This window comes from Zalophus californianus, chromosome 8, assembly GCF_009762305.2.
Source record: "Zalophus californianus isolate mZalCal1 chromosome 8, mZalCal1.pri.v2, whole genome shotgun sequence".
NCBI lineage: Eukaryota > Metazoa > Chordata > Mammalia > Carnivora > Otariidae > Zalophus > Zalophus californianus.
This window is the reverse complement of record NC_045602.1, coordinates 126,643,327-126,657,242: the sequence shown is the minus strand read 5'-3', so window position 1 is coordinate 126,657,242 and position 13,916 is coordinate 126,643,327. Positions and strand designations below refer to the sequence as shown.

The 13,916-nt window shown below is 53.0% G+C and overlaps 1 protein-coding gene across 4 annotated transcripts in view; it reads right to left on the bottom strand.

Annotated features, from left to right (window-relative positions):
• Positions 1-1,301: 1,301 nt before the first annotated feature.
• The window catches only part of EYA2 (EYA transcriptional coactivator and phosphatase 2), a 266,106-nt gene continuing 253,491 nt past the window's right edge, over positions 1,302-13,916 (bottom strand). For all 4 annotated transcript variants that reach the window (XM_027622030.2, XM_027622033.2, XM_027622032.2 and 1 more), the window contains 2 exons: positions 10,409-10,509; positions 1,302-3,449 (listed from right to left, as the gene is read on the bottom strand). In XM_027622030.2, coding sequence (XP_027477831.1) covers positions 3,369-3,449; positions 10,409-10,509 — 182 coding nt within the window. In that variant the 3' untranslated portion in view covers positions 1,302-3,368. The remainder of the gene's footprint in view (positions 3,450-10,408; positions 10,510-13,916) is intronic.

The window sequence follows — 13,916 nt, the reverse complement described above, 5'->3', positions numbered from 1 at the left end:
TTGCCAATCTGATGTGGAAAGTGGTATCTCAATGTATGTGTGAGATTGATCATTTTTTTAAAAATTTATTTGAGAGAGAGCATGAGAGGGGGGAGGGTCAGAGGGAGAAGCAGACTCCCCGCCGAGCAGGGAGCCCGATGTGGGACTCGATCCCGGGACACCAGGATCATGACCTGAGCCGAAGGCAGTCGCTTAAACAACTGAACCACCCAGGCGCCCCTTGACCATCTTTTTGTAAGTTTAAGAAGCAGTTTTATTTTGTAAAAGATTTTATTTTACACCCATTGTGGGGCCTGAACTCTCAACCCTGAGATATGGAGAGTTGCATGCTTTACCAGCTGAGCCAGCCGGTGCCTCAAGAAGCAGTTTTATTTTTTTTTTTTGAAAAAAATGTAGGGCTGGCTGGCTGGCTGAGTCAGTGAAGCATGTGACTCTTGATCTCAGGGCTGTGGATTGGAGCCCCATATTGGATAGAGAGATTACTTAAAAAATAAACTCTTTTTTTTTTTTTTAAAGATTTTGTCAGCACAAGCAGGGGGAGCAGCAGGCAGAGGGAGAAGCAGGCTCCTTGCCGAGCAAGGAACCTGAATTGTGACTCAATCCCACGGCCCTGGGATTATGACCTGAGCCGAAGGCAGATGCTTAACCAACTGAGCCACCCTAAAAAATAAAATCTCAAAAAAAAAAGGTAAAATGTCTGTTTTACAGCCTTCAGGCATTTTATTAAAAAATTTTTTTAGAGATCTTATTTTTTTAAGTAATCTCTCCAGTGTGGGGCTTGAACCCACAACCCCAAGATCAAGAGTCGCATGATGCTCCCCTGACTGAGCCAGCCAGGTACCCCTAGCTTCAAGCATTTTATTTATAAATATATATATGTGTGTGTATATATATATATAAGATTTATTTGATAGCAAGAGAGAGAAAGCGTGCACGAGCAGGAGGGGCAGAGGGAGAGGAAGACAGAATCCAAAGCAGACTCTGTGCTCAGCATGGAGCCTGATGCGGGGCTCGATGTCGTGACCCGGAGATCACAACCTGAGCTGAAACCAAGAGTCGGACACTTAACCGACTGAGCCACCCAGGTGTGCCTCCCCCCCCACCCCCGCCAGCCATTTTAAAAGATCTGGTTGGTTGTTACGGGTTTCTAAGAGCTCTTTATATATTAAGGGGATTAAATTTTGCTCTTGTCACATTTAAATTTTTTTAAAGATTTTATTTATTTATTTGAGAGACAGAGCACAAGCAGAGGGAGGTGCAGAGGGAGAGGGGAAGCAGATTCCCCACTGAGCGGGGAGCCTGATGTGGGACTGGATCCCAGAACCCCGGATCATGACCTGAGCCGAAGGCAGACACCTAACTGAGAGCCACCCAGGCGCCCCTGCCAGTGCATTTTAGGTACTTGATTAATATCTGATGAAAAATACCCAGCTCCAGTTGTTGGTAATATGAATGTTCGATTTCCTGAGTAGAAATCTGAGCCTGTGACATATACTACCACCACTACTAACACTATTCGTTATGTGCTATGTAAGTTGGGATGCTTTTGGTTGCAAATAACTAAGGAAGAACCAACTTAAAATATTTGAACCATGAGGACATTTGTTAACTCACATAATAAATTTAACCTTTTTTTCCAAAACAGTTGTCCTTTTAAGAATTAATGCTTTATCAATAGAAACCTTCTACTCTAAGTATGTGGACTCTTGCCTATAAATGAAACCAAACTGAAGAGTCCAAAGATGGAGAGAAAGAGACTGAATTAAAAAATTTAAAGCTGTATCTTGAATTCTGCATTTGGGATGGGGGTGTCTGAGGTCACACATCCCTAAACTTTTCAGTCAAGTAAGCCATAGAATTCTGTGTTTTTGTTTTGTTTAAGCCACTTTGTTGTGTTTCTGTCCTTTGCAATGGAAAGAAATCCCAGTGGTGGCTCTCTGATTTCTAAAGCCCTTGGACAGGCAGACACCTTCAGCCCCAGAGGTTGACCTGAGGACTTGTTGAGTCTCTGTCCTTTGGCTGGGCTGGTTAGGAAGTTCTCAAGTCATGCTCAGACTTCTGGGAGGTCAAGGGCTTTTGTTTGTGAGGGCCGAATACTCCAGTTACTCTACTTCTAAGATTGTTCTCAAGAGCTGCAAGATACTGCTGGGGAAACAGTGAAGATTAAGCAGCCTGGGGCCAGTGAATCTTAGCTATTCACCACCCACCCATCCATCATCCATTCCTTCATCCCTCCATCCACCCACCACCCGTCCATAACCCATCTGTCGTCCATCTGTCTGACCATCCGTCTGTCCGTCCATCCATCCATCCTTCAGCCTTCATTAAGTGCCATATCTGTGTCAGACTATTACGGGTACTGAGTATACAGAATGAGGAAGACACTATCCTTGACCACTGGGAGCTCTGAGTCCTCTAGAATTCAGGCTAAAACACTTACAGACTGTGGACTACTAGCTTCCCTCGGAACCAGCATTGGACATTTAATCCTCACAAGAGAAAAGTAGTTGACCACCTGGGTAGCTAATTTCAGGACTGTGGGGCAGGTCTGTTTCACCCAAACCTCCTCTGTGGATGGCTGAAAGTCTATTAGTACCTCTAATGGAAGCCTGAAGAGTGGTCATAAAGTAGTGACACCCTACCCCACTTCAAAATGTAAACGTGGTTTTATTTAATGCCTTTTATCTGTCACAAAGTACCGCCGCTTCCCCAGGGTCCCTCTTCCTAGAAAACAAGATGGCAGCATAAGGCACGTGCACTGTCCACATGACGTCAGGTTAGGTCCTTAAAAACAAAAAGAAGCAAGAGTCTTCCCATCAGCCCCGAATCGCCTCCCTCACCAATTGTTCAAAGAATGATTGTCCCCCCAAAGCACAACTTGGAGCAGAGAGTGCTTAAGTGAGAACTGCACCACCCCACATGCCAGGTTAGAAAACCAAACCAAACCAACGACTAAGAAAACCAACGCAGGTACGAGAGCATAATACCGGAGTAATGACATTAGTCCATAAATTAAAAAGAAAAAAAAAAAACAGACAAACCCAAGCCTGTCCCCTCCTCATCACCAGCCCTCCCCCAAATCGGCAATTCCTCGCTTTTGTTCTGTTGAGTCTCGTGGAAAAGGCTGGACTCCGAGCCAGCCCTTTTCTCCAAAGTTAAATATTCCCAAAAGCCACGGTGGGGTACTCTGCGTCTCCGGACCCGCGCTTGGCCTAAAGGGACAGCCGCTGAGATGGTCACCAGGCACGTCCTCTCGGCCGCAGGGACCCTGCCCGGCGTCCAGCATCTGGCGGGGAGGCGGGGAAGGCGAGGGCCTGGGAGGGGGCGGGATGCGCCCGTGACGGCAGGTGGCGAGGCCGTGGCTTCTGCTATAAATACTCGAGCTCCAGCGCGTGCCTCAGCGCCTCCAGGTCGGCGTGGCAGGATATCCGCCAGAAAGGCATGTTGTGCTGGAACACAGAACGGCAGCTGCGCGGTTAGGGCCCCGCCCCCCGCAGCCCCCCCCTCCCCAGGGTCAGAGCCCGATGCCAAGGCCACCCGAGGTGGCGTGGCCTGTGGGCGTCTCCCGAACCACGGGGCAGACCCCTCCCCACCCCCCACCCCCGGCCAGTGCCCACCGGTCTGGCCGCACCGGGGTCCGTTCCCTCGGAGCCCGGGCCGCCCGGCTCATCCCGAGCAGCCTGGCACACGGTCTGACCCTCCCGCCGTCTCTGGGAAGGTCCTAGGTCCTAGGTGGCGCGCTGACCCGGAATGAAATCAGGCAGTGAGAAGGCCGTTCCTTCTTAAAAAGTTGTCCTCGGTCCTGCTACCTCGAGAAGAAAGTCTCAGCTAGGGGGCTCGTGTGTCTCGCACCCCTCCCTAACGTTTGCTCATCGCCAAATGGACTGACGGAGCCGGTGCCAGCCAGGGTAGGGCCGGCCGGCCTCGGCGGATGGGACGACGTCAGTGTTCTCGCCTGTGAAATGGGCAGCCTATTTGCCGCGCACAGCTGTTGCGGCTCTTGCGGGCGCCCGGCCCGTCCACTCCCGGCTGCTATTACGATTACGTCTAGGCGCACGAGGACGCAAGGGCGAGGGACACACGGTCGTCGTGCGGGGTGCGTGTGCACGTGTGCAGGGCCGGGGGTGGGGAGAGGCTGGCCAGCGAGTTCCTCGGTGTCACGATGCAGAGTTTGGATTTCACGGTGTCAGCCTGTGACACCCAGTGTCTTAAACAGTAGTCTCTTAAAGCTCCCGTTCCGGAGCCAGCCCCTGTGCTGGTGCTGTGTGCTTCCTAGCTCACTGGACTGTCCAGACAAAAGCACAAGCCCCTTTTTCAAGTGGGCATGAGAGCGAGAAAGAGAACTGATTCAACCAAAGTTAAACTGGCAGCAAGCCTGAACGAACTGCCCTCACGGTCACGGTCACCACATGGTCATTAACATTTGGTGAGAGTGCGTGTTCTGTGCCACACACATGACCTTGTTTAACCTGGTCACTAATGCTCATCAGGGAGGCACTCTGTCTTACTTCACAGATGAGGAGACTGAGCCCCGGAGAGGTGGCTCAGGCTCCAGAGAAGAAAGCTGACTGCACTTTTATCACTGGAAGATTTAGTCATTGGCCAAAGTTGTTGCCTGCCCAGTATCACTCTGTCTTCTTTCTTGCTTCCAGAACTCAGAATTTGGCAGCACTGTGCCCAGACCTAGTGGATGAGCTATGATCATCTAAGCAAGCTGTGACAACCCCAGCCCTGTTTGCCAGGGATTTGTCCTGTATCCCCCCCCCTTTTTTTTTTTAAGTTTTATTTATTTGGAGAGAGAGAGAATGAGTGGGGGACAGAGACAGAGGGAGAGGGAGAAGTAGACTCCTCACTGAGCAGGGAGCCCAATGCAGGGCTTGATCCCAGGACCCTGAGATCATGACCTGAGCTGAAGGCAGACACTTAACTGACTGAGCCACCCAGACGCCCCAGGTCTTGTATTCCTCTTGACTTGTGACCCACTGAAGCCAATGAGGAAGGTGGTGAGGGGCTTCTGGGAAAGGTTTTCCTCCAGGATTAGACGGAGGCACCTGAGGAGAGAAGGCCTTCCTCCTTACTTTCCCTTCCTATTTGGATGCTGTCATGTTAGCATGTGATGCCTGGAGCTGTGGCAGCCATTTTCAGATCACGAGGCAACAAATCAGAAAACGCCAAAGATGGTTAGAAGGGTAGAGCAAAATGACAGAAAGGGATGCTTGGTGAATTTCTGACCCATGGCAACAACCTAGGACACAACTGTTTCTAATCTTATAAGGTGAGCAAGTGTTTAACACCATTACATAGGCTTTCTGCTACCTGCAGCTAAAAGATAGCCTCCACAGGACAGTCATTGGCCTTAAATTATTTATTAAGTGAACAGATGGTGCTTGATGAACATTTGGATGCCTGGAGTTCTGCCCTGTGAGGTTCCATGTCCACAGGCTAGAAACTATACAGGCATCCTTTTGGCTCCTGGAACACATCAGATCCTTTCCTGCCTCTGGGAGCCCTGCACTTATCACTCTGCCATCTCTTTATATAATAGCCCCCAAAGATGTCCAACTGATCCCTAGAACCTGTGAATAGAGAGATTTTGTGGGCGTGATTAAGTGCAGGATCTTGAGATGGGGAGATGATTCAGAGGGCTGGGACTGTGTCTGATGGTTCACTGCCATGCGCTCCGTGGGCCCTCCTCAGCTGACACACACACATAGGGTCCCCACTGGAGTCACAGAGAAGGCATCCACAGGCACAAAATGAACAAGATGGTTTTGTGTTTGTGGTGAGCACTTGTTTAACCTGTGGAAACAAGTGGTACAGGCAGACTGAGGTGTGTGAAATGGGCAGCCTATTTGCCGCCCACAGGGAGGGAGGGCCGAAAGCAGAAACAGAACAGGGAGGCAGGGCCGAAAGCAGCTGGGGGAGGGTGTCTATTCTGATAGCTGGGGTCAGGGAAGGCCTCTCTAGGGGGTGACAGTTAAGCAGCCCGCAGAGGGCAAGAAGGAGGTGCAAACCTGTGGGGGGAGGTAGTCGAGGCAGAAGACAAAGCAGGTGCAAAGGCCCTGAAGACAGTTCGAGCTTGGAATGTCACGTTCACTGCTGCATAGCATGGCTCCTGGCACACAGTAGGTGCTCAAGAAACACACCGGGAAGGAATGAAGAGGAAGGGAGAGGGGACAAGGAGGAAGGCGGGCTTCTCAAAGTTCTCAGCGAACACCTCTTTTTCTCTCTTGCTCAGAGGAAGCAGCGTACTATCCATCGTGGGCAACGGATGCCATTTCTTTAATGCCTTCCAGGTCCCCCCGCTCCCCCACCCCCTCCTCACCGCAGCCAAGCCTTCCTTTCTCTGCAAAGATGGATTTTGGTTCCTGCCCGGCCAATCCTGCCCCCTTTTAAAGAATGTAATTCATTTTTCTGGGAGGTGAGAGCAAAGGTGGGAGAGACTGTCTCAGCCATTTCCATCCCAGGCCTAGAGCACAGGTGGATTTATCACTTGTGGAGAGGTGGAGACAAATGACCCACTAAAACGGAGATATTAACAACGCTGTCAGCCCCAGCAGTCCAAGCCCCTTGTCCTGTCGCCGTATTTCATGCTGCTCAGGTGTCCAGCAGCCTGGGTTAATGACTCCCATCCATCAGGCCGGGGGAGCGGCTGGTGCACAGCGCTCCTCGCTAATGGGCTGGGGCTGCTGCTTCAGTCGCAGAGGTTTTTAGGGGAGCTCAGTGGATGGGGGTGTTTGCGCCCTGGTCTTCCTTGGTAGAAGACCCCAGCTCAGGGTGAGGACAGAGTGTTTGAAACTCCTAGGTCCACCTCCTTCCTGCTTGGTGTTTGGAGCAAAACACACCTCAGTCTGCCTGTACCAGCTGTGTGACCTGAGGTATGTTACTTAACCTCCCTGAGTCTCAAATACAACCTCCGTAAAATGAAGCAAATGACACCCCATCTGCAGGGGGGTTGGAGGATTCAATGACAGGAGGATGCCAGTAATCAAGAGGAGGGGTACGGGTGTGCGATTAGGTCGGGCACCCCTGGGTGCCAGTGACAGCCCTGCCCCAGGTTAGCTGTGATGGAGACTGCCAGCCCCCCCTCCAGCAGCCCCCATTTTTCTTAGCTGGGTACGTGGTGGCTCAGAAGGGCGACATCTGCGAGCTAGAGACGCACAGGGTGTGACCACGTGACCCAGGTCTGGCCGCTGGGGTGCGAGCAGCAGTGCGGTCCACCTGTGTCCCCTGGGCCGTTATAGCGATGGGGAAGCCTACCCCTTTCCCTTGCCAGGGGCCGCCGTCCAGACAGCGGGGGTAGGGGGGGACGGTGGCGAGAGAGCAGCCCCGGGCCGGCAGAGCAACAAGATGGAGGGGGCCTGGGTCCCCGGCGCTGGGCCTGAAGCCCGCGGTGTGTTACAGGGGAGTGGCCGCTCTCTCCGCTGTCCTAACGACTGCCGAGCGTCTCTGGCTTCCCCAACCCCACTGCACAGAACCTGGGCGGTAGTGGCCCAGCTGAGACCCTCCCGCCCCCGCCCCTGCTGGAGACCATCCTCTCCACCCCTCTGCCGGTCTCGGTCATGTGCGTCTCCCATGGGCTCTGAGCCAACGAGCGATTTGGGTGAGCTTTCACCTCATGTGCAGATCAGCATTCATCTTTTCTTTCCCCGCTGGTTCTGAATTTCTAACGGTCGTATTCTCCCTCCTGCCCCGCCCCACTGTCCGGGGAGTGATACCAGAGGCTCCACACGCCCTCGGCAAGGTCCCTCCGCTCAGCCCGAGGCGCATCTGCGCGGCGGCCGGTCCAGCTTAGGAAGCGCTGCTCAGAGAGCGGGCACCACCTGCTGAAGGCCACACAGCCCAAAGGGCAGAGCTAGGACTTAGGGTAAAATGTGCGCCCCTGGCCGCATCGTTCTGTGGGAGCAGGGCTCGCGGTAGGGTGAGGCCGGGGAGGTGCCTGGTCCGGTACAGGAAGGAGAGCCCAGACTAGCTGTACTCAAAGGAGGAAAAGCCTGCCCCTCTAGGGGTCACTGTGGAAATTTCTAGAGCTGTGAATTTCGACTTCTAATGATTTAGGGGCAGGTGCCGGTGGGGTCCTGCCTCATCTCACGCACCTGGGACCTGACTGGTTTTCAAACGTCCTGTCAGATAGTCCAGTAAGTACAAACCTGTACGTAGTAATCTGAGCCTGGACTCTTAACATTGTACCTGTTACACAGAAATCAAATCTTGTCCATGCTTTTAATAAAACCTTCATTTCTAGGAGTGCAACTGCTGTGTACAGCAATGGAAGTCTGTGACTTGTTTTATTCAGGATCTCTCTAGGAGCTGCTTAGCAGTCTGGAGAAATCAGCCGCGGCCCCTCACCTGGCTCCTGAATGGCCAAGGCTGTGCACCTGTGTCCCTGTCACGGCCACGGCACGCGTGGGTATAAGCCCTGGGATTTTGTGCCTGAACATTTACGTGTGGAAACGCAGGCTACTGTGAGTGTAAATAACTTTCCCTTTCTCTCTCTTTGGTAACACCATTAGATCTTGACCTTTCAGCCATTATGGTTATAGTGCTCATGACCATTAGTATTTCATTTCAGGAGAGTAAAGGGGTCATTTCCAAACATTTACTATGCTGCCCTGACAAACTCCCAACGGCAAGAAGGTGGGAACAGGTCAGTGGCAGCTCCGCCGAGGTCCCTGTCCCTGTCTGGGAGAGGGCCGGAGGGCTGGTGAGGGGCCAGGGGCCGCGGGCCTACGCTGCTTCTCCAGTCCAACCGTGCTCGAAGCAGAGCTTTATTTTGATCGCTGTCCCATGTTGAGGGCAGAGTTCTGTGTTAGCACTCAGCTTGGCCGGGCCGGGCGAGGGGGGGCTCTAGAGGCCCTGGCAGGGGCTAGTCTCATCACCCAGACCGTGCTCTTGACCTGGCACGGTGCTTCTGGGGCACCAGTAATTTGTGGTAATTCCTGTGATTCATGCTATTGCCTCGACCAGTCCTTGTGTATCACCTCTATTACAATTATTTACTTAATATTTTTCTCGCTAAATCAATTCATTTTTAAAGTTAAATATGCTTTAAAAAGAAGTGCTCAGGTTCCTCCTGGGCCTCCCCTCCTGGGCACTCTCCACCGCCGGGCCCGCCACGGTGGCCGTGCTGGCTCCGTGCGGGAAGCTCCAGCCTCCAGACCTTGGGATCTCTCGGTTCCTCTCTGGGACTGCCTTCCCTCTGACATCTGCTTGGCTCACTGCCTCTCTCCTCCTCTCTTTGCGCAGATGTCACCTGGCAGCGAGGCCTGCCTTGACCACTGTGCACCCTGGCAGCCGGCCCCGCCCCCACAGTCCCTGCTTTATTTTTCTCCAAAGCTCTGGTCACCACCTCACACACGTTACACTCCTGTGTCTCCTGCCTGCCCCAGGCTGGAGCTGAGTGAGGGCGAGAGCCTGTCCCTTCTGCTCACGGCAGGCTCCCCAGCACCTGCCACAGTCACTGGCACGCAGCAGCCGCACAGCTAACGGAGCTCACCCACTAGCCGCGGTGTTTGCGTCTAAGCGCTCGGTCGCCGAGGCCCCCAACAGAGTATGGACAGCTGGGGGAGGGAGCTGCAGGCAGGCCTGTGTCTCTGGAAGACCAGAGTGGTACCTGAGCAGGGAATTCTTCCCTCTGAAGTGTTGCTGGAGCCTGGGGGAGGGGAAGGGGAGGAACCTCGCAGGGGGCAAGGCCTTCTAGCTCCGCCCCCAGGGCCATCTCCTGGGACCCTCTTTTTCAGCTTTGTCCGCTGAGACTCTGAACATTTCTGCATTTCCCTGGAATTTGCTGCTGGGGAGGGAAGGGGGAAACCAGGTCCTCCCGATTAAGCTCTGTGACATTAACAGCCCACTTCCCAGGCCTCTGGGTCGGGGCGGGGGGTGGCAGGCTCTCTGGGATGCTGTTGACAGGTCCAGACCCAGCACTGGGGCAGCTGTTCCTTTTCCAAGAGCAGAGCTGGGGCCACCAGAACCCCCTGCCTCTCTCCTCATGGGCCCAAGATCAGAAATGTAGGATTTTCTTTCTCATTAGCTTAATGCTGTCTTTATTAACTGGGAAGGGTTCCTGGAACATATGACCAGTAAGTATGGAATAAAGCGCACACGTGCACCAGCCCCCCACCAGCCTGCCTGACAGAGTGTCTCCGGGCTCCCGAGCAGTTGTCCTAGAAAAAATCCAGGGCTACGAGGGGCGGCAGCCAAAGGCACCGAGGGGGATTTGCAGAAGGAAATTACTCAGGATGCTTCTGCGACTGCAAATGGGAAGGGACCAGGGAGCTAAGAGCCTGGGAAGGAAGGGACCCAGCCAGCGCCGGGGTGGGGGCGGTGGGGGAAATCCTCGTAAAGAGCCCAGGAGACCCACGAGCCTGTCTCAAGAGGAGAAGCGGAGTCTGAGAGGTGGACAGAGTACCTTCTTTGCTCCCTGCTCTTCTTCCACGCCGTCACCGATCACGACGTAGACGGCTTTTCTGCCAAATCGCTGCATTATCCTCTCGAAACAGCTCTCCTTCCCTGCACACACAAGAACGGGAGAAAGAAAAGACGGCTGCTGAGCACCCAGGATTGCGGGGACTCCTAACCCGAACCAAGTGCTTGCTGGGAGCAGCCTCCTCCTGAGGGCCAAGCACTGATCGGCGCGTCCTCAAGCAGTGTGCACACTGTCACCATCCCCACGTGAGTGGTGACAGCATGAGGGCACAGAGGGGCTCAATGGCTTGCCCAGAGTGACACAGAAGAGGGCGTGCAGAGGCTTGAAGCGCGCTCTGGAGTCGACACCGCTGGCCGGCGCAGGGGCGCCAGACCCACTTCACAGCGGAGGGCACCAGGTGACATGACTTAGGAGGGAGAGGCGCCAGGATTCCCACGTCCACAGGTGGCAGCCTGGTGACAGACTTGGCCGTCAGGTTGACTCCCCTGCCCAGTTTTTTTCTTGCTACCCGTTGATGACCACCCCTTCATATTTGCCTCCTTCCCAGGTGTGCGGACAGCTGAATAAATCCAGACACACTGGACTCAGATCTTAGCTCCTCCCAACGGTGTCAGCGAGTGTAGTAACAAAAAGGAAAACAGCAGTGCTAAAAATAGTGGTCCCTCTCTGACTTTACGGTCTGCTAGGTGCTCTGCTAAGCGTTTCGCTCACATCGGGATTTCTCAGCCTCGGCGTTACTGGCTGGCGCGTGGGGCAGGATGAGGCTTTGCTGAGGGGGCTGCCCTGTTCGTGGGGGATGTTTGGGGGCGTCCTTGGTCTCCACCCAGGAGATGCCTGGAGCACCTCCTCCAGTTGAAAAAACAATGTCTCCAGATGTTGCCAGATATCTCCTGGGAGGCAAAATGCTTCCCCACTCTGTTGGGGAACACTGAGTTAGGTTATTCATTTACTGTTGTCACGGCAATCCTTATGAAATGGCAATTAATAGAATTCCCATTTTAGAGATAAACTGAGGCTGGTGGAGGGCCCCGCAGAGAAGCAGAGGAAGAGTATCAATAGTAGTTATAATAACACAGCTCTTATTTTTGAGCACTTGTGCTCTGCTGGGAACATGCACTATTCCCTTGTGTCAGATGTTTAGGGGGATTCTGATCATCCATTTTGACAGACTGAGAAGCCGTCAGAGGCAGAGAGGTCACTTACCTGGGGCGCCCGGCTAGCAAGTGCAGAGTCGGGATTCGAACCTAGGCTGCCCAAGTTGCTTGAGCTCTGAGCTACTCTCTTCTGCTGCTCTAGGCAGCAGAGCTGTCAGAGCTGTGAATCGTAACTGTATTCTGAGGTAGCAGAATTACGTTACACTTTGCAACGCCTTTCACTACAGCAGGTGGAGTCTACGCCCCACCCCACGGATATTGGGTTGACCGTATGACTTGCTTTGACCACTACCGGAGTGCTAGGGACCTGACACGGGAAGTGTGTGTGGCTGGTGTGGCTTGGCTCCCTTCACTTCTGCCATCTGTCAGGAGAAGAGTGTGCCCAACGGCCGCAGTGAGTGAGGGTCCCGTGGTGAGAGGATATACGGAACAGAGCAGAACCTGGAGGCGATCCCAGCGGAGTCACTGCCGATTCCCCAAACGTGTGAGTGAGAAACACCGTAAGCCCCTGAGGTGTGTCATGCAGCCTTATCGGAGTAGAAACCTGACCATTGAAAAAAAATGCTTTTTAAATTAAAATGGGGAGCTGGAGGCCAAATTTCTATGCAGTCTCAACTCTGATTACCCTCAGTGTGTTGACCTTCGGTCTCCCCAAATGGGAAGGAAGTCGCTCTAACATGTCCCTGATGGCATTTGATTCTTCTTACATAGAAACAGAATCAATGGGCTGAATGGAAATTCTAGATGTGCCTGGGTTATGGATGCCTTTCTTGCAAACTCTACAGAAAAAAGTGCTGTTAAATGCAACTTTGCTTTAAAACTTTTATCATAGGACTGAATGGAGTTTTTCATGTGTTCATGTTCATTGTGAGTTTTCCATACTCATCTGGCCACTGACTGGATCCTTTGTTCATGAGTCAGGTCTTGAGACATGCCCTCCTGGACCAGAGTTTCTCAAACATTCCAGAACTACCCTCACCATTGTGACCAAATCTGGGAACTCCTGTTATGTAATCTTAAAAAAAAAAAAAAAATCAACTCCCACTTCTATTTTTACTGAAATGAATTCATTTAAATACAGAATAGAATCACTGTATTCAAAATCACACCAGATTGGGAGTCCAGGATGGCGGAGGAGTAGGAGACCTGGATTTCCTCTGGTCCCAGAAATTCAGCTGGATAGGGATCAAACCATTCTGAACACCTACGAACTCAACAGGAGATCGAAGGGAAGAATAGCAACAACTCTCTGAACAGAAAAGCGACCACTTTCTGGAAGGTAGGATGTGCGGAGAAGTGAATCCGAGGCGATATTCGGGAGGACAGATGGCGGGGGAGGGGGCCTCCGCCGACCACTTCTGGCAAGTGCTAGAGCCGCGGAGCACAAAATCGGAACTTTTAGAAGTCGGCTCCACTGAGGGACATCACTCCAGTGGCTAAGCAGGGGGTGGAACCCTCGCGGGACAGTGTGGTCTCAGGACCTTCGGGGTCACAGAAAGACCGGGGGTGCCTGAGTGTGGCAGAGCTCCTAGATATCGGAGCGGGGAAGCCGGCTGCAGAGACGGAGCCGAGGCGCGGGCTCTCAGCTCGGGGTGGCCATAAACCGTGATCCGCGGCCCAGTCGGGCCACTGCTCCTCCAGCAGGGACCCAACAAGCGGCAGATCCGGGGAGACTCCCCTCCCTCCCCCGGGAGGAGCGGCGCAGGAGCGCACCACAGGGATCTGCTGGGTTTGGAGACTCCACACGGGGTCGGGTGCCAGACATAGAAACGCTCGGTCACAGGCCGGGTGAGCACGGAGTGCGGCCGGAGACCGGGGACACGGGAGTGACTGCTTTTCTCTGAGGGGCGCACTGAGGAGCGGGGCCCTGAGTTCTCGGCTCCTCCGGGCGGAGATTGGGAGGCCACCATTTTCACTCTCGTCCTCCAAAGTGGCACGGAGAGCTTGCAGGGAACAAAAGCTCCTGAGAGCAAATGCGAGCAGCTTCCTTAGCCCAGACCGACAAGGGCGGGGCAATTCTGCCTCCGGCAAAGACATTTGGGAACCACGGCAACAGGCCCCTCCCCCAGAAGATCAGCACGTACAGCCCCCAAGCCAAGACCCAAGTTTACCGATCAAGGAGAACGGGAGAACTCCAGTGCTAGGGGAATACTGCACATAGAATTCATGGCTTTTTTCCCATAATTCTTTAGTCTTTCAAAGTTAATTTTTTAAATTTTCTTTTAAAAAAATTTTTTCTTTCCTTTTCCAACCAACTTATTAATTCCTTTTTAAAAATCTTTTTTAATTTTCATTTTTACAGTCATATTCTAATCCCTTCATTGTATTTAAAATTT